We start from the raw sequence: 27,211 nt of genomic DNA, 5'->3' as shown, positions 1-27,211 counted from the left end.
TACAGGTTTCTCGTGCACAGTGACCGATTTCTGGAGGGAGAAGACGGCCGCAAGACTACTTGCCAAATTCATTCCAGAAGTCCAAAGCTTTCCCCCCTGTCCGCGTTACTCAGGTAACCATTGTTGGTTCTGGATACTTGCGGCAGCTGAAGGATTGGTGCAGAGGTAATGATCAGAGCATCAGTATTTTTTCGGGCATTGCCTGTTTCTTTACCACCGCCTACGCGAGCCTTTCCCAAGAAGGGACAATGTAGCGACTCTCCCACACCGGAAGATGGAGAATGACGACCTAGGAAGGGATCTTGTCAATAATGGGCCAAAGCAGCAATCTTCCCTTCTGATGCGATTGATGGGCATCTCAGCAACGAGTAATGTGCCACCCGGAGGAATAGCTCAAGGAGCAACCCGGTTGAGATTATGTTCGTGCAACCCATAGCTCTATGAGCTCACGAGCTGGAGATGTGTTTCTATTCAGTTCATTGAAACGCTCGAAACGCCTCCATAAGGATGTAGTACGTGTCCGTAGAACGGAATCAAGCACCTCGTATTTGATCCCAGGATAGCGAGCATTTAGACGGACAGCTGGCCACGCCTAATCGTTGGATATTTTTATATGTACGTGGATGGGAATCGAAAAGGGTTGATGCCTGTCATGGATTCCTGATATGAACCGTGCGTCAGTATTTTCCCACGCCCGAACTAGCACGTGTATGCACGTTCGTTTACCCCATGGGATTAATCTTCCCTGCTCCTTTGCTGGGAGTTACCACTGAACCTCTTCAGCATCTCGTATGGCGCCTGAAAGCTTAAAATCCAAGAAAACCCCATGGGCATACGTGCTCATTCGTTTGCTATTCAAGGTCCGTTAACTTTGCGTCATTACCATTCAATTTAGGCATTGACACGCTCTATTTTCTCACTGTCCAGTTCGTTCTGAAGGTATTCTATGCCAGTATCGTAATCGAGAATGAGGACTTTATCCCAGGGAACGGATGTCCAACGTGCGTACACTAATCGGATCCTGCACACATAACCATCCCGTCCTAGAGGCGCTGAGCTCATCACTACCCGACCCCCGTAGAATCATTTGTGCGAACCATGGGAACTCACTGACCGACGCAATGTGAGGCGTCTCAAGTGGTGTTTGGGTGAGAGTGGCTAACCTGGTCTAAACTCGATGTCGTCGCTAAGAATGATCATCACCTCCGTATCATCTAAGGCATGTGTTCTCGAGTGAATTAGTTGTGCAGGTATTCTAACGTGTCATTTTGTAAACTCGTCACAGAAACGAAATTTCTTAAGGATGACGGCCAAATCAACGCTATTCGGAAAACGTACATTTAGTTCGTGGCTTATCGAAAGTGTCGGATCTGTCCCAGTCAAACGTCGCCAGGACAATCCAGGGGACAATTCCGACAATACATTGGTTCTTAATAGCCTTGTTCAGGTATGCATGTAGGCCCAGTAATGATTGGGTTTGTTCTGATGAGGGACCTGACACGCTCAGGCCCTTGAAGAGGGAGATGCGATCTGCCTGTTCCCTGAAGGCATGAGTAAATACCAATCCAAGCTTTCGCCCATTAAGACGGGAGGTGCGTATGAATGAACCTTCCAAATAACAGAGGTAGAAATAATTATGTGTACCACTTCACAGCGGCTCGTATTGCCTCAGATACATTATCACGCAATCTCGCAGATCCTGATTTTGAGGTGACTCTCCTTACATGTTCAATCGCATATGTTCATCCGTCTCGATTTCGGAGCGATGTCTTGGTCACGGTGAGTACCAAAGGTTTCGTGCATTCACTACTTTACTCATCGCTCGGGATTTTATCGCAGTTCAATCCACCCCTCCACCTGCGACCTTCCACCCACCCTTCCCTAATTCAACGTCCGGGATCGCCATTTCCTGCTGGCGCTATTCAATCCCTCACAAGACTCATTCAGACCCAATTATCCTCTGGAATAATTGATGCGCCATCTTGGGAGATAGTTCAAGTTTCCAAAACAGCCGCAAGAATGTATGCTCCATTTGGTACAAGGATGTCGCTGGGCGACTGGGTCAGAGTTGTGCGCGCCTTTATATGTGGGTTCGCACCCACACCCGATGCCACAACAAGAATTGAAGATGAAGAGCCTAACCATAAAGGCATTATTGGTAGGGATGCCATATCTGTTCTTATCAGGGATCTCAAGGTAAGCATGATCAGTCGACGATAGCCAATCCACCTAATCGGATCTCCCAAGGCATATCAAGGCGCTATTGATAGCCTGGGGTTAAAAGACGATCGTATCCGCCGGCCAGCTTCTCGACCATCTCTCCTCTGGCGGCTTATATTGCGCCTTGGATGGCTAGGTGTTCTTTTGCCTATGGCACTGCCAGGCTTGGTTTTGTGGACCCCAATATTCCTCACTGCGTCTTACTACGGAAACAAAATGAAGCGATCTGGACCAGTCTCGGACGTGTACGACGAAATCGCCCAACAGAAACTTATCTATGGCCTTCTTTCGGGGACGATTGTCTGGTTGGGATGCATCCTCACGACCTTACCTTTGTTCTGGCTCACATTTTGGCTCGTCCCTGTTTGGATGTGGATGACGCTGCGCTGGACCGAAGATCTTACATCCACATTCCGAGCGGTTCGAGCAATTTCGAAAATGCTATATTTTCATCATGGAGAATTAAGGAGATTGCGCCAAATCAGAGATGAGCTACATGAACGTGTTCATTCATTCGCAGTCGGGAATCTTGGCCTACCAGAGGATCCAGAAAAGTTTTTCGTTCTTGAGCGAAGACGTTCACGATCTTCTACCTTCGACGGCACTACAAGTGCTACTGATTTGGATGAAATTGCCCAAACCGCCAGACTGGTGCGAGAAATGATGCTGGCTCAAACTGGCTTGGTCCGACCAGGGGGGATCGAAGCCAGAAAGGGCGCGTAGGAGGAAGATGGGATGCCATCCGAAGGTGAGCTCCTTGTGCTTGGACGTTTCGCGTTCAGTCCGTTGAAGACGTGACAAGATATTTCTCGATCGTTCGAAGGCGCAAGCGAGATTGGAACGAGACAATCCGTTGGTATGATATGACAGAATTTCCGGATGATTCCACTCAAATTTAGTGTTCATGATGCGATGGGGTGCAGAGGCCGCCCGAATACTGAAGATGATCTTTCCGTTGGATGATAATTATGATCAACACACATGTAAACATATAGACGGTAAAAGCAGATCTGCCATGTTCAAGAGAATACTTTTGTAACAGCGAGTTCATCGTCAGGAAGCTTCCTTGCTTCCTTTCTGACTTCCCTTTCATGAGCTTCATGCTTCCGTCGGCGGATTTTGGCTGCCTGGTCCCGTCGTACGGAGATTCGTATAGAGGCTGGTGTGATAAATCCTACAAGCCAGAGGTGAAGTCTAGCAATGACATCGCAGTAATGTGACCACGCACCTTTGTTTGTGTAGATAGTGGCACCATTGAAAGCACCTTCAAAGACCCGTATGGGGGTTAAAACAAAGCGGGGACCTATTTCCACTAGGGACATTGGCGGAGAACCGTCTGGTTGTGTCGTTTCCTTTTCTACCACCTGCCAATTCCATCTCGTCATGTGTCAAGTGGTACGGAGCAGCAAGACTACGAACTTGGTAATTACGGAACCATATCTTATCGTCTACCACCGAGAATGTGAGGATGTGATCGATGAAAGGTTTTGTGCGCCTTGAATTGGGTGGAACACTGAATATCTAGAGGAAATACCGTGCTAAGTGACTGTGGTAGGGTTAATGACAGGTGCAATGCATACTTGAGTGAACAGCTCCTTCAATAGCTTCCAGTGTTCAGCCGAGTCAAAGGTTTTGTCAAATGAAACCAAGCCCCGGCTTCCTTTGAGACAGTTCCCAGTCATTTTTAGCTCATCCATCGTGTGCACGTTCTGCACATGCATCTTGACGGTGGGCCCATTGGGAGTCTTCGCCGCCCATAGATACAGTTCCTCATGATGCCGGGACTCAAAGTAGAGGCAGTTATTGCAATTGTTGAGGTCAGCAAGTTCGGGGATGAGGTTTGTAGACTTCGCGCTCAGTTTAGAATCTGTAGAGTGACTCAGCCTCAATTTTTACATCACCGGGAAGACCAACCTCTTTTAGTATGGGGCAATAATGCCTCAAGATCTTTCAGTAGGTGGCGCGTACGATTAGGGATGCCTCGAGATGAAAGTAACAGCACCCGTTGCGAGTTCCTCCGCGCTTGTGGTTGATGAGCTGCTGAGGTGTCCTCGGGCTCATCGACGTCCATTTGATCATGGTCACGTCCCTTATCTTTCGATATCCCCCACCTTTTCTGCGCTTTTGCGAGGAGAGTGGCCATGCTTTGGGCCACAAACCCTCACTCGGGAATCCCGTGGTTGAGGAACGGGTAATTTGAATAAGATTTGCAACGAAAGAGGCTTATTTACATGCAGCAGACTGGAACAAAAAATTGAGGCGTCGGGAGGGGGGAGGGGACGGGGAAGTGATTTGGAGAGAGACGCTCAAAGGGGTGGGGGGTTCGGAATGACTGCAAACCGCCACAAAAGAAAACTGATTCAGTCGACAATCAAGTGCTTGAAGTGGCTGCAGTAGCACCAGCTTGTGCTGCCTGTGCCGCAAGTCTCTGGCGCTCTGTCTCTAGACGCTGAAAAGTAAGATAATTAGGCAGGCGTTCCTCAAGAAGTGGAAGGCGTCACTTACATGATAAAGCAGCTGCACCGCCATGTTTACATTGGCCGGTGCACCTGTGATAATTACCAACCGCTCATTTGATGGTGGGCCAGGAGTCCCCGCAGGTGTGACCCCAGGCTCCATGATCTTTATCTGACTGGCGCTCATGCTACGAATCTCGTTGATCTTGCTTCCACCCTTGCCAATGATACAGCCCACAAGGTCGTTCGGGATAAAAATTTGCTGAGTTTGTGGTGCCATGGAAGGATCAACGGGATTGACAATAGAGGATCCGTAACCATATTGTGAGGAAGACGCGGTAGAGCGAGGACCTCTGGATGAGGCGGAGGGGCGGTATGAGTTATTGGAGGATGAAGGAGCAAGGGCACCAGCTTCGATCAGAATGTTGCCAACATAATACGTGGCAATGTGTATAGCATCCGCAACACCGGACACACTGAGAACGCGCTGCAAAGATGTCAGCAATGAGAATAATCCCCAATGGAGTTTTTCCATTCACCTCAGTCGAACCGGGGAGCATCCCTTCGCTCGCATTGAGCTTTGCACCACTAGCCTCTTGTATTTCCCTAATCTTGGAACCCCCCTTTCCAATGACTGAACCCATGCGCGAATTGGGGATGATAAATTTGATGGTAACAGCGCGACTTCCAGGAACTGAGGGCACATCGAATGGCTCATCATTGATTCGTCGCACGATGAGTCCGAATGCCTAATTTGGGACGGCTGTCAGAGCGCGACGAGGGGATGCACACGACGCAAGAAAAAACGTACTTTGGACACAGCATCCAATGGACCACTGACGTTTAGGATTCGTTCGGGATTTCCAGGAATACTCTCAGAGACCATGACTCGTGCGCCAGATTTCTCCCGAATCTCGTTGACGTGCGAGCCACCTTTTCCAATGATTATGGAGGCATCTTGAGTGACGATCAAGCAACGGAGATGTATTTGTTGAGAGGGAACAGGTGGTGCAGCTGGTTGAGCACTTTGAACGGGTGCAGGGAGCGCATCTTTTCCAGTTGCTTGTGTGGGTTTGGGTTCAGAGTTTGCATCATTCATCTTCGAATCAGTGGTCGATGACTCGTTTTTCGCGGGAGCGGAGGTATGAGTGTATGTCTTTCCCTCATGGGCTCCCTCCCTGGAACTGCCCGAAATAATCTGGCGCTTATTAGAGTGCAGTGCTTCGGGCTCTGGTGAACGTGATCGCTTCAAGGAAGACTCCTCTGGCATCAGGATGGGTGGCGGAGTCAGGTTAATGCGGGAAAATTTGAAGGAGATGTTGTATGAATCTGGAGCAGGATAGGATAATGTCTGGATTGAGGGAGGGTAGGTGGATGTGTATGGAGGGGTAAGGGTGTTGGTTGAGCATGGTGGGATGATGTGGAACTGACCTGAAGAGCAGTGGGGACAGGGTGGTCTGTCGTCGAAGGCGGAAAGGGAGGTACCGCCAAAACGCTGGCGGTTAGCGGAAATTCCCGCAGACGAATACACGCGACGGGAACGCTTAACAGAAATCACCAACAATGTCCGGCATTTCTAGGGCGCGCCTGGCTGAAGAAAGAAAGCAGTGGCGCAAAGATCATCCTTATGTGAGTGTGCCCCTTTGGTGCCGACGGTTAGGAAAGTTATCGAACCGATCGTCGAAGGGTTTCTATGCTAGACCAGTAAAGGCGCAGGACGGGTCCCTGAACCTCTTAGAGTGGGAAGTAGGCATTCCTGGAAAGCAGAATGTATGTTCCCGCCCTTGTACCACTGCAGGTCCGCTAACGACCGTGTTGTAGACGCCCTGGGAGGGAGGCACATACAAACTCATTGTGCTATTTCCTGAAGGCACGTATCCTGGGCACTCGATCGCTGACTATTCTCCTGAACATAACTCTTTATACAGAATATCCCACGAAACCACCCAAGTGTACGAGGATTAGTGACCGTTCTCAGCGCCTAACTTGACCGCATCCCCTTTAGGCAAATTCACCCCACCGTTGTTCCATCCAAATGTTTATCCATCTGGCACAGTGTGCCTGTCCATTTTGGATGAGGAAAAGTCATGGAAACCATCCATCACCATCAAGCAGGTATGGTCCTTGCCTCCTCGGCTGGTCAACCCTGCTCATCGTAGTTGCAGATACTGCTCGGCATACAAGATCTCCTGAACGATCCCAACGCGAATGATCCGGCGCAAACAGAGGCGTATACCCTCTTTAAGTGAGCAGAAGTAATCGTTACAGCAATTGTTCACTAAGCTGTCGAATGCAGGAATGACAAAGTTGCATATGAGTAAGTCAAGTTTCAGGACAAGTCGGAGTGCGCTGATTCATGCTATCTAGGAAGCGAATCCGCGCACAAGCACGCGAGAACATCCCGCGGTAACAGTAGAGAGATTGTTCTGTTTTCCACTTCTGGGCAAAGGTTCATTTCGCTTTACTCTCGGATCTTCAGTTGTTTCCCGCTACTTGTCGAAGAGACTTGCCAGCCCGCATCTTGAGTATTCGGCCATCACGTCATACGTCCCATAGTAGATCGGAGAATTGGTGTGGAGTCATTACGCGCTTTATGGTGTACAGTGGATGGATGTATGTCCAAATGACCGCTCTAATTCTTCTTCAATCGTCGTCTTTCTGCACGTTGTAGCTGAAAGAAGACCGGTTGTCTCAATAATGTTGAAAGCGGGGAATAAAAGCACTTGCCCGTCTTCGCTTCTTGTACCTGTGGAAGGCAGCAGACGAATTAAGCCTATCACTTGCAAACGTAATATTGTGAAAGACTTACTTGTGCTTGGTAATCTTCTTTCTGCGTTTACGCTTGACACTGTCTAGTTGAATAACCTTACTCTCCACTTCGATCCCGAGGCGATTCAGGATGGAGTCCCACTCTTGGCCTGCCTGAACACGCTGCAGGACAACAGCCCTGGCAAGTAGCCTGGCAGTGTCCGTGTCTGCTTCCGGATCGTCGATGGGGCTCATCGGATCGAATGCTTCCCCATCCCGGGCGGCGTCAATTGCAGTATTACTTTCCTGTTCGAGCTCCACGGGCGGAACAACGAGGACACTGGTTGATTAAGGAGCAACAAAGGGCGATGCTGTGAGAAGAATGAATGAAGATGAAGGGCTGGCAGAACTGGGCTTGGGTGAGATGTAGGTGCAAAAGGTAGAGATTCAGAGAGGGGTGAAGCAGGTAGGGTTGCGGGCGACTCGGAGTCCCCAACAGGAGACGAACTCGGATGTTCCGAAGGAACCTGAGCACTTCCTGAAGGCTCTGCCTCTACGGGAGTAGTTACATTCGTTGAAGGAATTGGTGCTCTTTGAGGCTTAGTCGTCCGAGGTGGTGCTTTATGAGGCTTAGATGATGTGAAGAAGCGGCCCCCTCCACCAGGTTTCTGAGAAAAATAGGAGTAGGAGCGCCTGCTGGGCACAACCCATCGCAAAACCCTCAGTGTGCCTGACATCGTCCGTCGTGCCTGACGGTGGGCGCCGAAACGGGGTTGCTTGCAGTCTCGAATCAGCAGTGAAAGTGCTAACTGGTGGCAAGTTCCGGTTTGCCTGACCAGTTAATGGTGTGAATATTTCTCCGATCTTTTAGAATTAGCCCATCTATCTCCCTTTGCTCTCACTTATTGGTTAGCGCAATATGTTCTCATTCATCGTAGACGCAGTGCTTTTTGACATGGCAAGATATTCATGAGCACACACTCCAATCGCACTGAACTGAATCATACGCCAGGATGGGGTGGGGCAATTAATGCTCATCCCTTTATTGTGGCGGCGCTCTAATGTTGGGCCATGTTTTACAGACACTAATCGACTCAACTCCAGGGGTTATCAGTGCGTGGTACAAGTTCGCAGAAATGTACCAGCTTGATGTCCCTGCCGTGTTGAAAGGTAAAAGGGAATCGGATTAATTTTCACTCAGGGACGTGTCATTCTGAGAGCAATGTACAGAGACCCATGGTGTACGACTGGTGGATAGTCTTAAGACGTGGTGCGAGATCACAGATCCCGAAACCCTGCAGGCATGGGCATTCCTTTGCATTCAACTGGGAGACTTATATCGATTCCAGAAAGAGTCGATGCGATTCGAGAAGCTGGCCATTGAAGGGGGACCCGTAGTGCTACCGGGTGTGCGTTCACTGCTTAAAGAAGTGCGCTAGTTTGGATTATTTTCGCGGACTGACACCTGATTCTACTCGCCACCCAAGCTTGACGGCGGATCATCAAATAAATGGACTATTGTTACATCTGGTACTTCGTCCTATGCTCAGGCCTCCTTGGAACGAACCGGGATCATCATGCCTGCCTCAATTGTCACATCAGAGCACGTCTCACGAGGAAAACCATTTCCAGACCCATACGTCGAAGGCGCTCGGCGTTGCAATGTTGACGCGCACAATGTGCTTGTGGTAGAAGACGCACCATCAGGCATACGAAGCGGACATGCGGCTGGGGCCAAGACCCTGGCAGTTTGCACCAGTCACTCCAAGGAGGAGATTCTCGAGTCGGGAGCTAACCCTGATTACATTGTTCAGGACCTCACCCAGTCAGTAGGCGCTAGGTCTCTCCCTTTCGTACAAAGTTTCACAATTTCTTGATACAGAGTTTCTACACGGTGGGTGGATGGTAAAATAGAGATCACGATCAGGGACGATTCAAATTATCGAGATTCCTGACAACCACAATACAAAAATCGTGCAAAGCTGTAACTCGTAGCTATTTCTCCACTTGCGTTGTGGAGTGCAGATGTGGAGAATTGAATGGAGCCCACAGATTAAGATAAATTTACAGTTTTTTTTTGCACATTTTTCACTTAGATGACAACTTGAGGGGGTATTGTGTAGGTCAATGCTAATACAGATGGTGGTTAGACTGCTGTAGTGACCCTTTTTTGAGTGGCGGAGTTTCCAGGTATTTTTTGCCTTCTGCTGATCGTACTTGTGAATTATGGTTATTTGCACCGAGGCTACTACAGCTTCCCTCAACACGGCGCCCCGACATCGCATTGCACCCCTGATATTGTTATCCGTCTCTCTTTGCGTGAGACACGTCTAGTGATCCTGCGTGACTAATCATGGCGCGTACCACGTACAATAAAACTGGGCATCAGTTTGCGTCCGACGATGAGGACGACCAATCAGGGAGTGAGCGCTGGGATTCAAACCTCTGTAAATAAGCGCAAATGACATTTGCCACAGAGGCACCCAATACGCACAAAACATCTTCCGCCTCGTCAAAATCAAAAGCGCATTCAGGTGGGGGGCAAGCGCTAAGCACAATGGGAATGCGAAACCAATTTCACAACCATCGAACGCGGAGAGCATCGTTGAGCAGGAGGGAGATGATTCGGACGTAGCTGAGCTGAATCCTCAGACATCGAAACCATCCAGCTCCATTCCATCTTCGTCCAAAAAGTCGGCTCCCTTGAAACTGTCTAACGGGATGGTTTCGACTTCTCGTAAGAGGAAAGCGGCAGCCCTGGCTTCTGAGCATGACCAGTCAGGATCATTCTCGCCAGCCCGTAAGCGGACGAGGACTGAAGCTGAATGGGATAATATGGTGCAGCAGGTTTGTACGCTCGTTCATGCTCTTGCCGCCCAGCTTTGACTTGTGTTCGTACAGCTTAAGAAGGAAAGGGATCAGTATTTGCGTGATTTTGAACAACTTGCTAAGCAGAGGAGCACCGATGCAGAGGCGGCGTTGGAGGGATATCGTAAATTTCACGAAGAACATGATAAGCGTAAGCTTTCCGATATTGTACCTGAGTTTGTTATGACCGCTCGTATGTTTCCAACAGATCAGAAGGAGCATATTCAAATGCTGACGCAAAGCATGTCACGATTCACGGAGCTCTCTGCATCAGGAAGTTCAGCCGCCATCACTTTATTGACGCGGGAGGCAACAGATGCCCGTTTCCAAGAATACGAAGTGAAGCTCGGAGCTCAAAGGGCAGAGATTGCGGAGCTTAGGGAACAATTACGGGGTAAAGATACGATGATAAGTAACTACAAGGCAGAAAGCAAGTACTCCTTTCTTTAACTGGATTCAGCAAACTGATTGAGCTCCCAGTTGAAACTCTCAAGAATGACTATCAGCGAGAAATAGCCATGCGGCAGCGAGACTACGATGCTGAGGTTTCAAATTCAAAGCACCTCATTGAAGAACGCAATATTGCTCGAAGCGAACTTGCAGCCCTTACAAACGGGACAACGTTGAAACCCCGAGGAGGTAGCGCTATGCGAGAGCCAGAGAGAAGAACATTATTAGGACCCACGAAAGAACAGTCCACTATATGCCTTTATGAAGAACTCACCCAGCTAATGGTTCGGAGTGTCGCGACCACAAAAGGAGAACACGGGGTTCAAACAGAATTCAAATGCTACATGAAGACTACTGGCGCTAGCGAGAGTAAGTCCCTTGATTAATTCTACATATTGGCCTTCTAAGCGTCCCCTGGTAGGCCTAAATTTCAGCCTCGACATTATCCCAGAACCTACAGAGGAGGATCCAAACAGGGAGATGATGCGATATACACCACACGATCTTGAGAAAGAAAGCGAGGAGTTTAGAGAGTCACTTGACTTTCTTTCGGGGGCCTTCAAATGTCCAAAATGGCAATCCCCCCAATTCCTTCACCAGATACAGTTACACATGGGCCTCAGTTTCAGTAATGATGCGGTAGAAACGGACGAAGAGCTTGAATCGGATGAAATAGAATATTTGGGTCCGAACGAACCCACCTAACGAAGCGAGAACGCGCAGCCTCAACTGCCAGGGCGGAGCACACTATTTATCTATCATTAATTGGATAATTCCGGATTCTTTGCTACAGAATTATTCTCTGCAATCTCGACTTGCTAATTTTCTCTATGAGTGAGGTCTGAACCTGCCAAGAAGGCCCCGGCACTCTCGAGAAGCAGGACAACCCCATCAGCATGCTGGCGCTTGGCCTATCGAGAGGATGTAAGCAGGCAAAAACGGAAGTACTACGAACCTACGTAATAGAGAGGTGTATGGTCGAGAGAATCACGTAAGTGGACTGATGCGCCTCCCCTGAGCAGGATCTCTGTACATTCCTGACTCCCGTGCAATGCCGCAGTGTGTAGAGGTGCACGTCCACAGGGATCCAACGCGTTAACAATTCCTCCTCCAACTGCAACCATGAAGGAGTGTGCATTTGGAACCGCCTCGCTCGTGGGTTGGTTCGCATTCTGCACTGCGACTTCAAAGGCATCAAGGCAGTAACGTACAGCTTCCGCATCATTTTTAGATGCTGCCAGGTGTATTAGGTAGGGCATTACCAAGATTTCGGATATAGAAACATCGGACAGACTTTGAGATTCGCCCGCGACCGTGTCAACGCCCTTTGCACCTGACAACGGTGGTCCGGTGGAGAGGAAAACTGATCCGCGTGACAGTGTACTGGGGATGGATAGCCTGTAGATGTGAGACATGACCCCCTGTGAACCTTCGGGCCTTCTAATATCGTTGGGTGAAGCCGGAAGACTCAGTTCGCCGCGTAGAGGTACACTCATGAGTCTACGAACATCATCGGTGGAGAGTTCCCGCTTCGACAGCAGATAGGAGAGCTTGCTGAGGGCTGCCTTTAATGATCGTTACTGTTGACTGGCTAGTTGTCAGAGCACCCTTCATTACCTCTGGCGTCATATCTGCACCAGCCACCACCCCTGAGTCGTACAACGAGCGCCCGGCTGCATAAGCCGAGCTTACGCTGCCTCTGGTACACTGAGATATAGTCACAATCACGACACCATAGTCACAGGCTTCCTTAATGGCATCCAATAAATCTTGGCGCTGAGGGGCGTTTCTGTGGAGTTGGGTAAACAATATGACTAACGGTGGAGCCCGAAAAGTACCCTGCTCCAAAACTTTCAAGAATGACTCCCCTGATCGGGGGTGCGAGGAATGATCGCGCAGAAGCGGCCGTTATGCCAGGAAACAAGCGTAAGGTCGCTGGGCACCTTTGCTTGAGCACCAAACATTCTTTTGCAATATGATCCTGCTCACCAACGTCCGCACAAAGTTCTTCGCCCGTGCACTGTGAGTTAAGAGCAAGCGCAACAAAGACTAAATATAGCTTGCCTTTATGGGCACGAAACCTGCTGAGGGCACGGGGCACTAACACATTTCTCCAGTTGACCTCAATATTAGTACCAACTGTTGTGTAACACGGTGATTCGGGGCGAGTGAAGGTGGTACCCTGGTCAACATACCGTCTACAAGGGTAGGAAAATTAGGGCTTGAGAAAGCGTCGAGATCTGAAGAAGATGTTTTAGAGACGCGGTTTCCTCGGAAAAGGATATGGTTGAAATAGAGGCAACATTCTATAAGGCGTCAACATTAGGAGTTGTTCATGTCTGCGGAGACCTCGACTTTCCAGGAATGATGTATCGACCAGCTATCGATAATGACCCCAAGAGATTATCCACCGCATCATTCCGCAGTTGGGAAAGAGGAATCTGAGCTCCGGTAATTATCTTTGTGCCGGAAACGTCTGGATAGAGCGATAGGACAAAACGAAATTAATCTGACCACTGTCTTCCCCAGATCCTCTAACAAAAATGACAAAGCACTGGATGTATAACTTGAATCGACTCTGCGTAAGAGATGGGTGCAGAAACACTAAACAGTCCACATACCAGATCGTGTCGGTCCCTGACAAAATTAGGAATGCATCGAAGTAAGCGTAATTCAGCTCAACTTCAGTCGCCAAGCGGATCCAGTCATGGTGGCCCATGTCACTATATTTGACTTCGGTAAACACAGGCTCGGGGCTTGGCTAATTGGCGTTACCTGCTATCAAGAATGGGTTGCCACTGAGTGCATTAGATCGTTTCCGTTAATTCTCCTTCCTTCGTTTCTCATGGTGTGACACCTACTTCAAGAATCACGTACCGAATGCGCTTGTCAGTTGAACTAGCTGGGGTTACCAAAGAAGGCAACGGTGTCTCAAAGACCCCTGGGATGGTTTCCGTGGACGCATATGGATGGTCTGGGTAGCACACAGGACGTGTGGAGCGTACAGTGATAAGCGGGTTCAAAGGGCTTCCCTTCGCACCGGATGGTGTCTCAGGGTTTGAGTCTCTTTTGTGCATTCGCCACTCAGCGATACTCGCCGAGTTAGAGTACAGAGAATTTCCAATTGGATCATTGAATCGTGTTTGATGTTTGAGGGCAGTCGTGAGGTAAAAGGGTTCTGGTTGATACCCTGATGGGCGACGCTAGCCTTACCAGAGGCGGATGTTAGAAGAAGCCTATAAACTTACCGCGATCGCCTAGCAACATTCCTATGGTCCCCCCGGTATAAATAACGAGGATAGTCCTGGCATCTGCCTCAGCTCCTGTTTCCATTTCTGTCGTTCAGACAATTTAGCAAGCGTGAGAAAACGCCTTCTCAGCCACACTTAGATTCATTGCTGGCGACTTAGCACAACATGACAGGAGCCGAGGTCAAGGATAGAGCTACGCAGAGAGCCGTGGATGCCCTTGCATCGCAATTGCGGCGGAGGTACTAGTACGAATGTTCGGATGGCCCCTGTCTGACAAAACACAAGGCAACTTGTAGGTTCTAGGGAAGCCGCCCTTCAAACCGTACATCTCCTTCGTAAAGTCGTCGCGGCCGCTAGATTCGATACAATTGATCAACTTCTCGAGACCGTGCGCTTGGTCGGAAAACGTCTGGCAGAAGCCCAGCCCCGAGGTGAGTGACAGGCTTGGCACACGAATCCAGAAGGTCTGATAGCTTTTAGAGAATAGTGTCGGGAATATTGTCCGCAAGGTTTTAAAACTCATTCGCGATGAGTACGCTGCTGTGACTACACTTGAGGAGGCGCAGGCAACTCTCGGCGTGCCCAAAAATTCATCTTCTCGAGAAGAGTTCTTTCGAACTGGGCAGGATCCGTTGACTGGTTTTGCTTCTACTTCATCAGTTGCTCGATTTGTTCTGAAGGGAAGGCCTACCGCGGTACCTGGCCACAGATCCGCGCAATCAGGTTCTGAGACCCCTGACACGATGCACTCGGGGGACGTGAACAGAAAGGCGCAATCAATCAAGCCAGCATTAATAGATGCAATACAGGAGGTCATCGATGAACTGGAGACCGTGTACGAAAATATCTCTAAGAATGCGCGCGACCACATACACTCAGAGTAGGACTAACCCCCCCCCCCGGACAATCAGTGAACTGAAATCCTTGACTACAGTGACATTGTGCTGACTGTAGGAAAATCAAAGACCGTAGAGTCATTCTTCAAAGCTGCAGCTCGAGATCGAAAGTTTACTGTCATCGTCGCTGAAACAGCGCCCTCGTGCGTAGTCTTGATTTTGATTGCTATGTTGTGTTTCGCTTAGCTTTCTTGGACAGCTACTCGGGTAGGGAGATGGCAGCATTATTGGCTGACGCCAAGATTAGCACCGTCCTTGTTCCTGATTCATGCTTATATGCATTGATGTCCCGTGTAAACAAAGTAGTCCTTGGAGCGCATGCTGTCATGGCCAACGGCGGCATGTTCGGGATATCTGGCTCACTCCTCGCTGCTTCAGCGGCCAAGGATCATTCTACCCCCGTAATTGTTTGTACCGGACAGTTCAAGTTGACGCCACTGTGGAATTTGCATTACCAATATGCATCAGTAGACCTGGGAGATCCCGAACAGGTCCTGAATCTTTCGGAACTAGAATACAACATTCGAGAAGAAAATGTCGACATCCTTAATCCCTGGTTTGATTATGTGAAGCCCGAGTTGATTGACGTTCTCATAACGAACTAGTATGTGGGGTTCACCCGTCGCGCGTAACGATTCATTGACTCCGTCACCGACCTTCACAGTGGCGATCACCCGCCAGCATATGTGTATAGGTACATATCTTGGAATCCCCTCTCTTTGGTTTCTCATGCTCTCGACAGGATGGTAACAGAGATGTACGATGAAGAAGACAACAAACTTTGATGTTTCTCATGCTTCCGCCAAACTAGAAATTCTCTAACTTGCGCATTATCCAAAGGGATGAATATGCGATTCACTGGCTGTTCCAATTACCTAGTTTACTTTGGCGATGCAGAACCAAGCACTTGGTAAAATGCTCCTTGTGGCAACTCTATGTTCCCAATCCTTTTCATTTTTCTTTTCCCTTCCTTCTGTCTGTTCAAATGCTAAGTTGTGACTCTTAGGAGCGGCGAAGTCTTCCTTTGGATTATGGAGCATACCTTCAACTTGCGTTCATAATGCCCTATGGGGAGGGGAAACGGAAGCACTTCGAGGGAGTAAACAGGTAGAAGTGACCCTACCTCCGTACAGTCCCGCAGTAACATCTGGCATTATGTGGTGAGCTGGAAAGCGGCCGTGCCAACGCAGCGATTATGCATACCTTTGCGCAAGGCCGACAGAGTTTCGCGAGCAACAACCTTTGAACCCACGACAGCTTGGATAGCAACCTCGAATAGATGTCGTGGAATGACTTCCTCTTGAGGTTCAGCCAACGTCAGAACTTGTAAAACCAGATTGCAACCGACACTTACTTAGTCTCCTCACCCATGCTCTGCCAACGTTTTGCACGCAAGTATTGTGAACGATCATAGCTAATGCATCAATAGGTTTACCATTCAATAGGAACGTCATCTAGTGAAAGCCTCAATGATTGACTTATCCGAGAGTGACGTCGAACGTGCCCACCTTCTTCATATCGCATGCCTCATATCCGGCGTCCTCGTAACTTGAAGTTCTTAAACCCAGCACTGCCGTACTTGAATATCCTGAACTTACTCAAAGCTTGCATATCCCGAGCTTCGGTGTTTTAGTGAGTCGTAAAAGTCCGTTACGACTTCAGACAACGGGAGTCTTGTAGTGAGAAGCACATGAGATGATCCAACACCTGGATTCCCCACGCCATAAGAAAGATATTTATGTTCTATGTTTTTGCCTCGGTGTGATGTACACAAGGCTATCATTTCTCCAAGATAGTCTAATCCATTAGTAAGTCAAGATCGAGGCGCGAGGCGCGAATGAAGAACACCTTGCGGAGCAATGATTTTGGCATTGATCATAGGCTCCTGGATTTCCACGACCTTGTAGTTTGACTCATGCGCATCCGGGAACTCAGTGGGATTACTGATTGTCATCGTTCGGTCCTTGTAAACAACTTTGTACGGGACAGTTGGTGCCGTGATTCTAAGGATCAAATTGAGGCTGGCATAGCGAAGGGGAAATAATCTTAACTGACATCACATTCGCGTCATATTCATCCTCCAGCCTCCAAAAGATTAACAGAGCGAACCACAAAGACAGTCGAGTCGACCCATACCTTTGTCGAAAGACATCCATGTGTAGAGTGCCTAAAAACCCTAATCGGCAGCCCTGTCCCAGAGCAGTGGAGGATTCTCGTTGAATGGTCACACTGCGATCTGTGAGTGCAAGCTGAAAGGACTTGAATAGCCTGTGAGAAGATTCATGGCGCAGTAACGTACCCTTTTAATCGATTCTTCCAACTTGGGGAAGTCTTTTGTATCTACAGGGAAAATCCCAGCGTACACCTGAATGCACGGTATAAACTCGGGTTCATAGGGCTACTCACGCGGTTGAACTCACCATAGCTCTGGCCGGAGCAAATCCTTCCAATGGCTCAACGAATTCTCCCTGGCGATGAAATGTATCGCCGATATGTGCTGTCAGGAGTGGTACACGCATGAGAAATAGATCGGGCTGCATCTATTGTCATGCACCTTCAGACAATTCCTTCATATTGCAGACTAATCTAATCAGGCAACACCGTGATTACTCTAGAAGTAAAAACACTGACCGATGTATCCGACTTGACCAGGGAGAAGGACTTGTGTACTGACTTCCTCAGGGTGCAAAATTCCTGCATCCGACACGTCGTATCGTTTTCGGGTATGGCAAGACATAATTCTGTCTCCTGCACGTTTATAAATGGAAGACTCCGTAAGGGGTTTCGGGATCGCACAATACCTTTGCGCAACGATCCAGAGCTTATGGAAACAAGTGAAATCACTCCCCGATAACGATCATATCTGAGGCAATGGGCTCAGCACGCATGGGCTTCGTTTTATGGACGAGACGCACGAAGAGTCGAACAAGAACGCTTTCAGCGGTGCGCGAGGGTCTCCTACTGGAGGCGGGATGCGGTCATGAATTGCATCTAGAACCTGACCAACTCCTGATCCCGTTTTCGCGGAAATGCACAATATGTCCGAGAGATCCAGATCAAAAGTTGAGCACATCTGTGCGGAAACTGCTTCTACATCGGCTTGAGGGAGATCCACCTGTTTTCATTTCTGTACCGTCCAATGCCTCTCAAGAATCGCCCAACACGCACACACACCTTGTTAATGATAGGGATGATAACAAGTCCCCTCTCCTTCGCGATGTGAAATACAGATAACGATTGAGCCTGTACACCCTCTGAACAGGGTGTCGGACTCAACGTCACAAAATGTCAACCCAGGCGGGGACTTACGTGTGGCATCCACAAGCAGCAGAGCGCCTTGGCATGCCGAGAGGGAACGCGATACTTCCCACGCAAAGTCGACATGACCAGGCGTGTCAATTAAGTTCAGAAGGTGTTTTTTCCCATTGAAAGAATGAATCATGCTAGATAGACGGGTGAATGCTTCAATTGGAATCCGAGCATGGACCCAACTAATCACACCTCGCGGTCTGTGCCTTGACCGTAATGCCTCGGTCCCGTTCAACCTTCAACTTATCCAAAACTTGTTTGTTCAAACCAGTTGTTGCAGGTTGTATCGTTCTTGTCGCCTAGCAATCTGATGAATTAGCTTTGGATTATGGAGACGGGCTACCCACTTCGAGCAACCTGAATGTTGGGTTACATAGGGTACACCTCTTAGCAGAGGGACAGACTCACCGGTCTGCTAGCGTCGATTTCCCATGATCAATGTGTGCGATGATGCTGAAGTTCCTGTGTAATAATTAGCACAACCCAAACACCGTCGCACACCGCAAACAATCAACTGACCTGATTCGTTCGCACGGAAATTCATCAACATGAGTTGATAAGGTAGATGCGAAGCGATACGACCCAATACGATGTCTAGGCACAAAGATATGTCTTTGATAAATCTGGCAACCGTAAAAAATCCATGGATTCATCGCCGCTGCCAGTTTCAAATGCAAGTGGCGGGGCAACGTGACCTTACACACGACAACGAACAATCATGGACGCCCTTGATTTCAGTCTTCATGGTTTGATTCTTACTGACCTAGCTCGTTCAATTAATGCATCTACGAATGATGTGTCATCCAATAATGCTATCGAAGTGATTTCAACTAGGGTCAAAGTCAGAGACCTCACGGACGAAGCACTCGGGCAGGAACGAGCTCCAATGGTTAGATTGGTTCTGCTATCTGCGCTTCCACTGTTGATATTTATGGTCCATGAAGTCTGCGTCTGGAATTGAGTGCAACATTGCATTTGGGGAACTTGCCCTGAACGTTCCGGCGGTGAAAGTGCAGGAAACAGTGCAAGTCCTCATCGACATCCTGCGCGATGTCCCTTTCATCGACTTTCCTCAATGTCTGACTTGGAGCGGTGCGTTTCATGGCCCATGAAGTGGTTAGAGCCTGAATTCCGCGTTTAGAGTGGTCACTGCCAGACCAATTGGTGTTCACCACTGTGTCCTCCCTCTTATGGCTCGCCTCATCATTTCCGGAGACCAGAACTCTGACAATTGATAGCATTGGAACCTTTTCAAAACTTGCTGTGCAGTCGCTGCGGACTGAGAATTGTGATCCACATGCTTCGCTTAACTGTCCTTTGACTGATTCACCCATTTGTAGCTCAGAGGGTTGTTACTGATATTGTTCCATCGTTACATGGATTGTATCGCGCCATCACTTCTACGCCCTTCCCATGGAAGGGGGCTGAATGGGAAAGTTTGGCGGGTATAACCCAGGATCTTTTCAAACAAGACATCGTGGATCGTCTTAACAGCCTCCTCACTACCTTTCTTGAAAACGAGGGATTCCAGGAGGAAACATCTAAAGACTCACTTTATGCACGGACTCTTCTATCAAGATACATTTCGAATGGAAGGCCCTTGTCCGGGTATTTCGCTGTCCGCAGCGTCATGGAGATTCAATGCACTGCACTGGCGCAGATTCTTTTGTCTCCTGCACCCCAAAGTCCCGCATCATCATCATCTACCGGGAAGTCCGGTGGAACAAGATTCTATCCATCTCAGGCGTCCATCACTTCATGGGCATCACTAGCGGGCAATGCAATCGACAAGATACCGGGAGAGTTAGAAGGGGAATTCAAGTCTGCTGTCGTGTCATCCATTAACTCTGCAATGCAGTGCTGCGCGGACCTTTTGGAGCAGATTGAAGAGATCGGAGACGTCAATCCTGAAGCATATGCTTACGAAACCTTATCCGAAAGCTTGGCACGTCCCTACTTCCTGCCTCTGCTTGATATTAACGTCTCGGACAGAAACTGGCGACCATTTGTTGCGTTGCTGTTGGGGAAGCCCATGCACCATTGCTAGATCGCTTACGATTGTTGCTCAGCGAAAGGACACCGATAACAGATGTCGACCTTCAAGACTCAGCTATAAAATGCGTCGTCGTACTTGTCAGAAAGTGTGTTCCGTCAGAATCCTCATGCTGGATGTTAATCGTATTCCTCCGCCAGCTTCCCAGAACTTGCCCCTTCCATGGCCAGCCTGCTTAGACGGTTTGTCACCGCCCCTTTGCCGCCGTTTGAGTTTGAATATACCTCAACTGTTCGTGCACCCCCGTTGTTGAGATCGGCAACAAAGGGTTTGGCTGTTTGTCTTAAGGCGTGTTCACTCCTACCTCTTTCCCTCGTGTCAACACTGGAATAACCTTAGCAATGGTAGCTGATTACCGGAAACGATCTTGGGCTGTCTTATATCTATTCCTTATTCAATTTCGTTTCGAACCCAGGGGGGCTGCACCATAGTCTTCCGGCCGATGCTCACGACAGGCTTAAGCATACGGGTGGTTCTCAGCTTGACTTCAATGAGGGCACTTTCCAAGGTTACTCCGAGGAGCAACGCAGATTGATTGCTACGAGCACGGTCTGCGTTATCACGCGCCTTGCTTTAGAACTCCAAGATGAAGACGTAGGTCTTTCAAATGACGGTGCATTCCAGTAATAACGTTCTCATTCGCAGATTACACGGCTCGCCATATCGATGTTGCTACAAAGACTACAACATCCGGATGCACACGTAGAAGCTGCAATTGCTTATAACCTCGTGGATCTTGCCCTTCCTGCTCCGGTGGAAGTCTTCTCGGATATAGTCAAAGCGTATTCCAACATGAGCATGGTGTCTTTGCAGTCCGGAGCTTGCACTGGACGACATAATGCTGTAAGCTTCTCCTCAAAGTCTCACGTCACCTTCTCACTTAGGGTTAGATTTTGGCCGCACAAACTCGACTTGCCCAAGAATTGAAAGGCGAAGACCAGCATAAGATTTATCTTTCTCAGCTTCTCAACCTATCCATCGATATAGGGACAGCTATCCAAGTCAAATGTACGAACGGCACCAATCACCAGCCTGTGAGTTCAGTTGCTTGTTGACGCTCGTTCTTATGGTCAGCCACCACTTCGATAGGCACAAGAAGATATCGATCATCTTTCTGCCCTTGCCCTGCCAATCGATGCTCTTCTTGCCCACAAACCCTTTCGTCTTCACTCGTTCTCTCAAGAAGTCGTGGGTCTTTTCCAGGGATTTTGGTTTATCGCGGCCGTCTTCCGCTTATCCGACCCTCGTCGGTCAAATGAATGGAAGAGTGCTGCACTCGCTAGAATTGCTGCGAAGACCCCTCAGTTCGTTTTAGAAGAGTCTCATGACTATCTCAGCAGCAATCTTGAGTATAATAGATCTCTCAGAAAAGATTATGGAGAACGAGTGCGCCTCACTTCTGCGTTATTTTGTTTCCCGCTGAACCGTATGTCAGATGCTGTCTCACCACAAGGCCACACTTCTCAATTCCTTCAAAACACGAGTCAGCGAGGTTAAGCATCTAACCCCGGCGCAAGTGGTTTTCTTGCTCTCAATGGACGACATCGAGGGTCTGAGGGCGGCAGGCGGTCTGCCCTCCGCGTTGCCAGGTTATTTTGTCAATGCTGATGTGAATTCCAATATCCACCTCTCCGCTTGTATGGAATTGCTTGCTGACAGTGTGTGTATCGAGGCGGGCATTCATCTGCATTCTACTCATCATATGGGCATAGATCGTTGGTACTTCAGTCGATACTCTCGCGCGTCGGGTCGTAGACCACTCTCTTGGTCCAGAATTAAATGACGGCCTGAAGAATCTCTTAATATGGAGTTGCCACAGAATATCGAAGGCTCGGATAATTGCCTCCAAATATATTGACCGCCTCGTGTCCGCATTTCCATCCTTGATGTGTGATTCGGGTTTCGTCTTTGCCGTCCTAGACATTCTGACATTGCTTCAGAATGCCTGCGAAGGGCGTTACATAGACGAGGTGAGTTGTTGTCTTCCTGTGTCGCTGTAGATGAACAACCCTGTTGTCGTAGTTCAATCCCCAACACACGTTCCATTCGGACCGAAGTAACCTCACCATCACACTGACCGACTCTTACACCACAAGGAAGGAAATTCTGATGAGTCTTTATAGGTATGCTAAGAAGTGGCTGTCCATGTCCATTGCCCGGGCTCCTATTGAAGCTCAGGCAATATTACAAGTATGCGGTACCGTTTAGTCTGGACAAGTTGGGGACTAAGGTTTCCTTTAGAAATATCTTTCGGATCATACCAGGCTACCGTTACCGAACGTGGCGGAGCTTGGCGCTTCCACCGCACTTCAATATGCTGTCGATTTCGGAACAGTCCAGAGCCGATACGGTGAGATGTTCGCGTACTCCATATATCAGCGTTAACATTGCTATCAGTTCCGGGATCGCCTCTCGAGTCTGTACAGCCTGATCGAGCCAAGCTGTTTACCAGCCAGCTTGCCTCGCATGCTCACTACTGTGGAGAAGCAGCGGGAGTGCGCCTGGCCGCCCGAATTGGTGAAAATGTTTTAGCATCTGTCGTTGTTACACCCAATTGATTTAAATTTTGGCTGCAGGTCTCGAAGATGTGCAAAAGTTACCTCCAGTAGAGGCACCCACGAATGAGGTCAAGGCATTGAAGCAAAAAATGGTTCAAACGATTGGTGAAATTCGAGCCAAAACAAGTGTCTTGACGACCCAAGATCTCCGACGATTGCTTTTCAGATGTGTCTCAGTATTAATTTCTATGCCTGGAGTGGGTGGTTTGCTTTTATCACCGAACTGTGCACCTTCGATAACTCTTGTCATAGTGTGAATATGATCTGCTTCACTACATAGTAGTAGCGCCGTTCGAGACGCTGACACCGGCATCCGTCGCAGCTGGTCGAGACGCTTGGACATGGCTGGTACGCGAGCGGCCAGATCTCGAGGTGGCGCTCATGCTCGAATTTGACGCTGCGTGGCTGTCAACTATCGAGTTGCAGAAAGGAATGTTTTCACCCTCCCTCAAGTATGCACCTTCACCCTAACTTCTTTGTGCACGAATGACGCTTTTCAACAGTCTCGTTGATACTTTCTTCCATCCCGTTGAATACTCCCCTACACAAAGGGATAATATTGAAAGGGCACTGCATTCTGCTCGTCGGCTGCTTGTCCCCCACACGATGCTCTTGCAGACATTGGCCAGCCGATTGCAGGCCGTGCGATATCGCATGCCTTCGCTTGTCCATTTGATCATCAGGCTTGTCTTACGATCTGTACAGGCACACAAAACGTTAAGGTATTGGAGACAACGTTCCATCCTCGTCCTCCGGACACTCAATGATATGTTCGCCTAGCACACATCCCCTTGCCCGTGAGGCAAGATTTACCCTCCTCCTTTTCGGGTTCCAGGCCCTCAGGAATAGCCGTATGGATACCACTTCCGAATGTCAACTACGTTCAGTCCTCTATCAAAGTGCATTCTCGTGGTTTGCAGCTCGTCCGCAGTACGTGAAATTCGATGTCTGGCTCATGACATGTTAACCCTACCCGCAGATGGACATATGGCGCCAACCGGATCCAGCTGAACATCGACGTGAAATTAATGCAAGAGTTCCTCGAGACTCTGCAGAAAGATAGTCTCCGAGCTGATCACGATATCACGAGTCTTGACCAAATCAAGAAGAATGGAGGTATGTATCTGCCATAGATCCCAGCGAACCCTCTAAAGCTGGACTCCTTTTAGACTACGAGAAGATGCGGCTGGAGCAGAGTCACCTTTTGCGCGTGTTGGTGGAAAATGAGATCAGTCGATTGCTTGTTTGGAATAATCCAGCCAATGAACCAGGCCGTGGATCAGATGAACCTTCGTGGGATCCTCTTATTGCACCTGTGAGTCTACATGCTGTGTCCACAGACATCAGTTTATTTGCTTTCAGGATTTCTGGGCAAAGCTTGTGCGAATCGCATGGAAGCTTGAGGCTGGCGTAGCGGTCAATATGGTCGAGCGCTTCAAGGTTCCAGCAGTTGCCGCAGAAGTTTCTCGTCTGGTCAGGGGTGACCCTGCGGCAGTCGTTGACTATTCCGAAGCATTGACCTTCTTGCTCGGGGACAGACTGGATGTCTCCTTGCCGAGCGAGGTCAAGAAGGTACGTTTCTTGCGATTGCGTTTGCTGCGGTCTAGTTGAACAATCTCTGTCCAGTACATCTTAATGTGGGCTCCAGTCGCGCCCGTTCTAGCGGTTTCCTATTTCCAACCACACTATCGAAATGATCCCTCATTATTGCAGTACGCACACCGTGTGCTTGAAGGACACCCCGTAGACGTCACATTCTTCTACGTTCCCCAAGTGGTGCAGGCTTTGCGTGGTGATTCACTTGGTAACTGTGATTCTTTGCTCACAGGCTGGCGTTTCGTTTTGAACGCGCTTTCCCCACAGGTTACGTTGAGTGGTTCGTATTCGAAACTGCTCAGATCTCCCAGTTGTTCTGTCATCAAATTATATGGAATATGAAAGCTAACACTTACAAAGATGACGCGGGCGAAGAGGTGAGGCAAAGGAGGGCTGACGTCGACCTTACACGCTGTTGACTTCTCGGCAATTGCTTAAGCCGGACCCGATGAAGCCAATGCTTGACCGCATGACAGACATGGTAGTTGCTTCTTTATCTGGGTCCGCAAGGGAGTTCTATGATCGGGAGTTTGCCTTCTTCGAAGAAGTTACCTCAATCTCCGGAACGCTCAAGCCTTTCATAAAAAAGACGAAGGCGGAGAAGAAGGTGCGTCCCTTCTATTCATGTTGCAGTGGGAGCCCAAAACCGATGCATTGATGTCACGTTACTCATCTTAGGCCAAGATAGACGAGGAGATGGCGAAGATAAGGGTCGATGTCGGTGTCTACCTCCCAAGCAATCCCGATGGCATCGTTGTCGATATCGACAAGCGTTCTGGGCGACCACTTCAAAGCCATGCAAAGGTTCGTCCAATTAGTATAGATCTCTACCCACAACCTCAGCTATGCTTTCAGGCGCCTTTCATGGCAACATTCAAAGTCCGAAAAGAACGAACCTTGATGGCCAACCACCCAGATTCCGTCCTCGAAGAAGAGTCTTCTCCCATTCAAGACGAGGAAGGGAAGGAGAAGACGACACACGTCGAGATATGGCAACAGGCGATCTTCAAGGTCGGGGATGATTGCAGACAAGATGTCCTCGCGCTGCAGGTTATTGCGATGTTCAAGAGCATATTTGAGAGGAACGCGGGCCTCGTGCTTTATTTGTATCCGTATCGTGTCATTGCGACTGCACCCGGGGTGAGTTTGGTTTGGGTATATGGCTGTTGATCTCTTCCCTTCATACGATCTTCTAGTGTGGTGTCATCGATGTAGTCCCGAACTCTACGTCGCGCGACGAGATGGGCAGAGCCAAGATAAACGATCTCATTGGCTTCTTCGAATCCAAATATGGGCACTCGGAGAGTGTGGCTTTTCAACAAGCTCGGTTGAACTTCATCCAGTCTATGGCTGCATATTCGGTCGCTTGTTACATTTTACAAATTAAGGATAGGCACAATGGGAACATAATGATTGATGGGGAAGGACATATTGTGCACATTGGTATGAATCTTGGACCAATGTTCTAGAACACAAACTAATTTAATAATGACAATCCGTTAGATTTCGGCTTTTTATTCGACATAGATAAGTACTCCTGATGTTTTCCATCATCCCAGGAGGCAGTTTCACTTATCTGTTGTGTCATTTCTCCCTGCGGGATATCTACGACCTGGAGTACGTGCAGCATCGTGGACCTGCAATGTAAGCATCGTAGCGCTCATTATCCTTTTCTCTCTCTATGGTTAGGGCGTCAAATTCGAACCAAACTCATTCAAACTTAACCACGAAATGGTGGTTCTCATGGGTGGGCGAAATTCTGAAGGGTATCAACTCTTCGTGCGGCTCACTGTGAAGGCGTTCCTTGCTATCCGCCCATTTGCTGATCAAATCGTTGAAACTGTCCGGTTGATGCTTGGAACGGGATTACCGAGTTTTAAAGGGGAACCGACGATCCAGCGACTCCGGGATCGGTTTGTGCCTGGGATGACGGAGCGGCAGGCCGCTGAATGGATGATGGCTGTAATTCGGAATGCACACGAAAATGTTCGAAGCACCGTGTACGATGAATTCCAAAGGGTGAGTAACACAGTGAGATTTCCCCTGGTCCACGATTCGTATCTACTGATCGCGTGCGGTGTCGCGCTCTCGTTCAGATACAAAATGGTTGGTGGTTTTTCATTGCTTTCATTCCCCTTATTTTGACAACTAAAACGTTCCTTCTTTGCGCGCAGGAATACCGTATGCTTGAAGAACAGCCTAACCGGGCTGTAGCTTCGGTGTCGGACAGACGAATACGTCTCGGAGGAGCCATCACCCGTTCCCCGTTGCCTCATTGTGTCAACATTTGGCAGAATTCCATTATACCAATCGTACTACGCACCCTCACATTGCTACTAAAATGGGAGTTGTACTTAATAGTCCGCGGGGAAGGGGCCCAGATTTCATCGTTTGACCTATTAAAGTTTAACTCATCTACACGCTCGATCTGGATGAAGCCGAAAACTTACCTTGAGCCACTGACTGCGTTCGTGGTGCTCATGGGCCTTTGCGCTGATATAAATATATATAGAAAAATAGTTAAATAATTGGTATCCAAACTGATGAATTGATTGAGCTTTGGCAGTTTCCTGATTCGATGGCTATGGTCATCATGCATAGCCACCCTCGAAACTCATCTATATTCAGCCTAGAAACTGAGTGGCTACCATCAGCCACCCGGCACATTCTCTGGCATCTCATGCACCCTCGCGCAACCCCCAGTTTCTCGGGCACAGTAAGCATGTCGACATTCGACACCATTTTTTTCGCGATCATATTGGCAATGAACGTATAAGTACAGCACTCGTTCTCGCCTTATTGCTTC

General features: G+C 48.8%; 12 protein-coding genes across 12 annotated transcripts; 6 read left to right on the top strand and 6 right to left on the bottom strand.

Moving 5' to 3' along the window:
• The first annotated feature begins 488 nt into the window (after positions 1-488).
• EI90DRAFT_3051548 (uncharacterized protein) lies at positions 489-3,393 on the top strand. Its single transcript, XM_039059856.1, has 12 exons — positions 489-615; positions 682-860; positions 928-1,001; positions 1,082-1,123; positions 1,192-1,219; positions 1,286-1,447; positions 1,508-1,592; positions 1,655-1,779; positions 1,840-2,196; positions 2,248-2,871; positions 2,931-2,968; positions 3,023-3,393. The coding sequence occupies exons 2-12, from the start codon at positions 792-794 to the stop codon at positions 3,117-3,119; spliced, it is 1,701 nt and encodes a 566-aa protein (XP_038917982.1). The 5' UTR covers positions 489-615; positions 682-791; the 3' UTR covers positions 3,120-3,393.
• On the bottom strand, positions 3,151-4,305 carry EI90DRAFT_2970642 (Brix-domain-containing protein). Its single transcript, XM_039055692.1, has 5 exons — positions 4,135-4,305; positions 3,801-4,087; positions 3,640-3,741; positions 3,449-3,584; positions 3,151-3,394 (listed from the first exon to the last, which is right to left on the bottom strand). The coding sequence occupies exons 1-5, from the start codon at positions 4,289-4,291 to the stop codon at positions 3,240-3,242; spliced, it is 837 nt and encodes a 278-aa protein (XP_038917981.1). The 5' UTR covers positions 4,292-4,305; the 3' UTR covers positions 3,151-3,239.
• A 95-nt stretch (positions 4,306-4,400) lies between these two features.
• Positions 4,401-6,306, bottom strand: EI90DRAFT_3051544 (uncharacterized protein). Its single transcript, XM_039059855.1, has 4 exons — positions 5,488-6,306; positions 5,216-5,425; positions 4,726-5,163; positions 4,401-4,669 (listed from the first exon to the last, which is right to left on the bottom strand). Exons 1-4 carry the CDS (start codon positions 5,944-5,946, stop codon positions 4,592-4,594), a joined length of 1,185 nt encoding a protein of 394 aa, XP_038917980.1. The 5' UTR covers positions 5,947-6,306; the 3' UTR covers positions 4,401-4,591.
• On the top strand, positions 6,228-7,175 carry EI90DRAFT_3051543 (ubiquitin-conjugating enzyme 9). The gene is made up of 8 exons (XM_039059854.1): positions 6,228-6,305; positions 6,363-6,446; positions 6,498-6,546; positions 6,605-6,628; positions 6,682-6,791; positions 6,842-6,921; positions 6,973-6,993; positions 7,044-7,175. The coding sequence occupies exons 1-8, from the start codon at positions 6,240-6,242 to the stop codon at positions 7,084-7,086; spliced, it is 477 nt and encodes a 158-aa protein (XP_038917979.1). The 5' UTR covers positions 6,228-6,239; the 3' UTR covers positions 7,087-7,175.
• EI90DRAFT_3181165 (uncharacterized protein) lies at positions 7,086-8,161 on the bottom strand (the record flags this gene model as incomplete). Its single annotated transcript, XM_039066363.1, has 3 exons — positions 7,086-7,422; positions 7,486-7,764; positions 7,785-8,161. The coding sequence occupies 3 exons, from the start codon at positions 8,159-8,161 to the stop codon at positions 7,368-7,370; spliced, it is 711 nt and encodes a 236-aa protein (XP_038917978.1). The 3' UTR covers positions 7,086-7,367.
• A 175-nt stretch (positions 8,162-8,336) lies between these two features.
• Positions 8,337-9,413, top strand: EI90DRAFT_3051540 (HAD-like domain-containing protein). The gene is made up of 7 exons (XM_039059853.1): positions 8,337-8,382; positions 8,437-8,442; positions 8,507-8,594; positions 8,655-8,725; positions 8,774-8,854; positions 8,912-9,249; positions 9,307-9,413. The coding sequence occupies exons 1-7, from the start codon at positions 8,344-8,346 to the stop codon at positions 9,377-9,379; spliced, it is 696 nt and encodes a 231-aa protein (XP_038917977.1). The 5' UTR covers positions 8,337-8,343; the 3' UTR covers positions 9,380-9,413.
• Positions 9,414-9,665: 252 nt separating this feature from the next.
• EI90DRAFT_3051536 (uncharacterized protein) lies at positions 9,666-11,631 on the top strand. The gene is made up of 7 exons (XM_039059852.1): positions 9,666-9,847; positions 9,902-9,935; positions 9,959-10,271; positions 10,326-10,443; positions 10,501-10,722; positions 10,773-11,111; positions 11,164-11,631. The coding sequence occupies exons 1-7, from the start codon at positions 9,778-9,780 to the stop codon at positions 11,445-11,447; spliced, it is 1,380 nt and encodes a 459-aa protein (XP_038917976.1). The 5' UTR covers positions 9,666-9,777; the 3' UTR covers positions 11,448-11,631.
• On the bottom strand, positions 11,561-14,075 carry EI90DRAFT_3145111 (asparaginase-domain-containing protein; the record flags this gene model as incomplete). Its single annotated transcript, XM_039065238.1, has 12 exons — positions 11,561-11,653; positions 11,702-12,307; positions 12,360-12,531; positions 12,581-12,685; positions 12,824-12,881; positions 12,938-13,048; positions 13,120-13,201; positions 13,257-13,308; positions 13,364-13,465; positions 13,518-13,540; positions 13,604-13,932; positions 13,991-14,075. 12 exons carry the CDS (start codon positions 14,073-14,075, stop codon positions 11,561-11,563), a joined length of 1,818 nt encoding a protein of 605 aa, XP_038917975.1.
• Positions 14,076-14,158: 83 nt separating this feature from the next.
• Positions 14,159-15,674, top strand: EI90DRAFT_2915836 (uncharacterized protein; the record flags this gene model as incomplete). Its single annotated transcript, XM_039054565.1, has 6 exons — positions 14,159-14,232; positions 14,279-14,424; positions 14,474-14,873; positions 14,928-15,032; positions 15,089-15,493; positions 15,554-15,674. The coding sequence occupies 6 exons, from the start codon at positions 14,159-14,161 to the stop codon at positions 15,672-15,674; spliced, it is 1,251 nt and encodes a 416-aa protein (XP_038917974.1).
• EI90DRAFT_3051528 (Guf1 protein) lies at positions 15,630-18,790 on the bottom strand. The gene is made up of 22 exons (XM_039059851.1): positions 18,718-18,790; positions 18,607-18,660; positions 18,546-18,555; positions 18,391-18,497; positions 18,199-18,332; positions 18,064-18,143; positions 17,805-18,004; positions 17,691-17,752; positions 17,521-17,637; positions 17,444-17,470; positions 17,310-17,386; positions 17,189-17,254; positions 17,026-17,138; positions 16,945-16,974; positions 16,738-16,892; positions 16,488-16,686; positions 16,398-16,437; positions 16,244-16,343; positions 16,093-16,188; positions 16,013-16,036; positions 15,932-15,954; positions 15,630-15,877 (listed from the first exon to the last, which is right to left on the bottom strand). Exons 5-22 carry the CDS (start codon positions 18,329-18,331, stop codon positions 15,770-15,772), a joined length of 1,650 nt encoding a protein of 549 aa, XP_038917973.1. The 5' UTR covers position 18,332; positions 18,391-18,497; positions 18,546-18,555; positions 18,607-18,660; positions 18,718-18,790; the 3' UTR covers positions 15,630-15,769.
• EI90DRAFT_526511 (uncharacterized protein) lies at positions 18,428-18,956 on the bottom strand. Its single transcript, XM_039067736.1, has 3 exons — positions 18,718-18,956; positions 18,607-18,660; positions 18,428-18,555 (listed from the first exon to the last, which is right to left on the bottom strand). The coding sequence occupies exons 1-3, from the start codon at positions 18,849-18,851 to the stop codon at positions 18,525-18,527; spliced, it is 219 nt and encodes a 72-aa protein (XP_038917972.1). The 5' UTR covers positions 18,852-18,956; the 3' UTR covers positions 18,428-18,524.
• On the top strand, positions 18,888-26,964 carry EI90DRAFT_3051526 (uncharacterized protein). The gene is made up of 33 exons (XM_039059850.1): positions 18,888-19,087; positions 19,143-19,290; positions 19,340-19,486; positions 19,539-20,143; positions 20,191-20,339; positions 20,392-20,539; positions 20,600-20,845; positions 20,897-21,094; positions 21,142-21,285; positions 21,341-21,637; positions 21,687-21,911; positions 21,964-22,221; positions 22,274-22,441; positions 22,493-22,601; positions 22,649-22,768; positions 22,828-23,006; positions 23,062-23,261; positions 23,313-23,531; positions 23,590-23,739; positions 23,789-23,925; positions 23,979-24,124; positions 24,172-24,381; positions 24,436-24,613; positions 24,673-24,782; positions 24,845-25,012; positions 25,084-25,209; positions 25,261-25,545; positions 25,602-25,848; positions 25,909-25,932; positions 26,015-26,022; positions 26,095-26,424; positions 26,502-26,511; positions 26,580-26,964. Exons 1-33 carry the CDS (start codon positions 18,917-18,919, stop codon positions 26,594-26,596), a joined length of 5,877 nt encoding a protein of 1,958 aa, XP_038917971.1. The 5' UTR covers positions 18,888-18,916; the 3' UTR covers positions 26,597-26,964.
• The last annotated feature ends 247 nt before the right edge of the window (positions 26,965-27,211 follow it).

Source organism: Cantharellus anzutake, assembly GCF_015039405.1.
Source record: "Cantharellus anzutake strain C23 chromosome Unknown EI90scaffold_16, whole genome shotgun sequence".
NCBI classification, from domain to species: Eukaryota; Fungi; Basidiomycota; class Agaricomycetes; order Cantharellales; family Hydnaceae; genus Cantharellus; species Cantharellus anzutake.
Note: the sequence above shows the minus strand (reverse complement) of the source record. Positions and strands in the feature narration are given on the sequence as shown.

Bases quoted from the DNA above. Each gene is read 5' to 3' on its own strand.
- EI90DRAFT_3051548 (XM_039059856.1), top strand. From the start codon at position 792: ATGGCGCCTGAAAGCTTAAAATCCAAGAAAACCCCATGGGCATACGTG. The intron at 861-927 runs GTCCGTTAACTT...CTCACTGTCCAG, and splicing joins TCATTCGTTTGCTATTCAAG to TTCGTTCTGAAGGTATTCTA. The intron at 1,002-1,081 runs GTGCGTACACTA...CGACCCCCGTAG, and splicing joins CCAGGGAACGGATGTCCAAC to AATCATTTGTGCGAACCATG.
- EI90DRAFT_2970642 (XM_039055692.1), bottom strand. From the start codon at position 4,291: ATGGACGTCGATGAGCCCGAGGACACCTCAGCAGCTCATCAACCACAA. The intron at 3,585-3,639 runs GTTCGTAGTCTT...TGGAATTGGCAG, and splicing joins TATGGTTCCGTAATTACCAA to GTGGTAGAAAAGGAAACGAC. The intron at 3,395-3,448 runs GTGCGTGGTCAC...TCTGGCTTGTAG, and splicing joins CACTATCTACACAAACAAAG to GATTTATCACACCAGCCTCT.
- EI90DRAFT_3051544 (XM_039059855.1), bottom strand. From the start codon at position 5,946: ATGCCAGAGGAGTCTTCCTTGAAGCGATCACGTTCACCAGAGCCCGAA. The intron at 5,426-5,487 runs GTACGTTTTTTC...GTCCCAAATTAG, and splicing joins CATTGGATGCTGTGTCCAAA to GCATTCGGACTCATCGTGCG. The intron at 5,164-5,215 runs GTGAATGGAAAA...ACATCTTTGCAG, and splicing joins TGCTCCCCGGTTCGACTGAG to CGCGTTCTCAGTGTGTCCGG.
- EI90DRAFT_3051543 (XM_039059854.1), top strand. From the start codon at position 6,240: ATGTCCGGCATTTCTAGGGCGCGCCTGGCTGAAGAAAGAAAGCAGTGG. The intron at 6,547-6,604 runs GCACGTATCCTG...CTCTTTATACAG, and splicing joins CATTGTGCTATTTCCTGAAG to AATATCCCACGAAACCACCC. The intron at 6,792-6,841 runs GTATGGTCCTTG...TCGTAGTTGCAG, and splicing joins CATCCATCACCATCAAGCAG to ATACTGCTCGGCATACAAGA.
- EI90DRAFT_3051540 (XM_039059853.1), top strand. From the start codon at position 8,344: ATGTTCTCATTCATCGTAGACGCAGTGCTTTTTGACATG. The intron at 8,595-8,654 runs GTAAAAGGGAAT...AGCAATGTACAG, and splicing joins TGTCCCTGCCGTGTTGAAAG to AGACCCATGGTGTACGACTG. The intron at 8,726-8,773 runs GCATGGGCATTC...TATCGATTCCAG, and splicing joins CAGATCCCGAAACCCTGCAG to AAAGAGTCGATGCGATTCGA.
- EI90DRAFT_3051536 (XM_039059852.1), top strand. From the start codon at position 9,778: ATGGCGCGTACCACGTACAATAAAACTGGGCATCAGTTTGCGTCCGAC. The intron at 9,848-9,901 runs GTGAGCGCTGGG...CATTTGCCACAG, and splicing joins TGAGGACGACCAATCAGGGA to AGGCACCCAATACGCACAAA. The intron at 10,444-10,500 runs GTAAGCTTTCCG...TGTTTCCAACAG, and splicing joins TCACGAAGAACATGATAAGC to ATCAGAAGGAGCATATTCAA.
- EI90DRAFT_3051528 (XM_039059851.1), bottom strand. From the start codon at position 18,331: ATGATTCATTCTTTCAATGGGAAAAAACACCTTCTGAACTTAATTGAC. The intron at 17,255-17,309 runs GTGAGTTCAACC...CCGTGCATTCAG, and splicing joins TTGCTCCGGCCAGAGCTATG to GTGTACGCTGGGATTTTCCC. The intron at 16,189-16,243 runs GTAAGTGTCGGT...CTGAACCTCAAG, and splicing joins AGCATGGGTGAGGAGACTAA to AGGAAGTCATTCCACGACAT.
- EI90DRAFT_526511 (XM_039067736.1), bottom strand. From the start codon at position 18,851: ATGAATCCATGGATTTTTTACGGTTGCCAGATTTATCAAAGACATATC. The intron at 18,661-18,717 runs GTCAGTTGATTG...ATTATTACACAG, and splicing joins TTTCCGTGCGAACGAATCAG to GAACTTCAGCATCATCGCAC. The intron at 18,556-18,606 runs GTGAGTCTGTCC...CCCAACATTCAG, and splicing joins AAATCGACGCTAGCAGACCG to GTTGCTCGAAGTGGGTAGCC.
- EI90DRAFT_3051526 (XM_039059850.1), top strand. From the start codon at position 18,917: ATGGACGCCCTTGATTTCAGTCTTCATGGTTTGATTCTTACTGACCTA. The intron at 22,222-22,273 runs GTGAGTTGTTGT...CTGTTGTCGTAG, and splicing joins AAGGGCGTTACATAGACGAG to TTCAATCCCCAACACACGTT. The intron at 22,442-22,492 runs GTATGCGGTACC...GGTTTCCTTTAG, and splicing joins AAGCTCAGGCAATATTACAA to AAATATCTTTCGGATCATAC.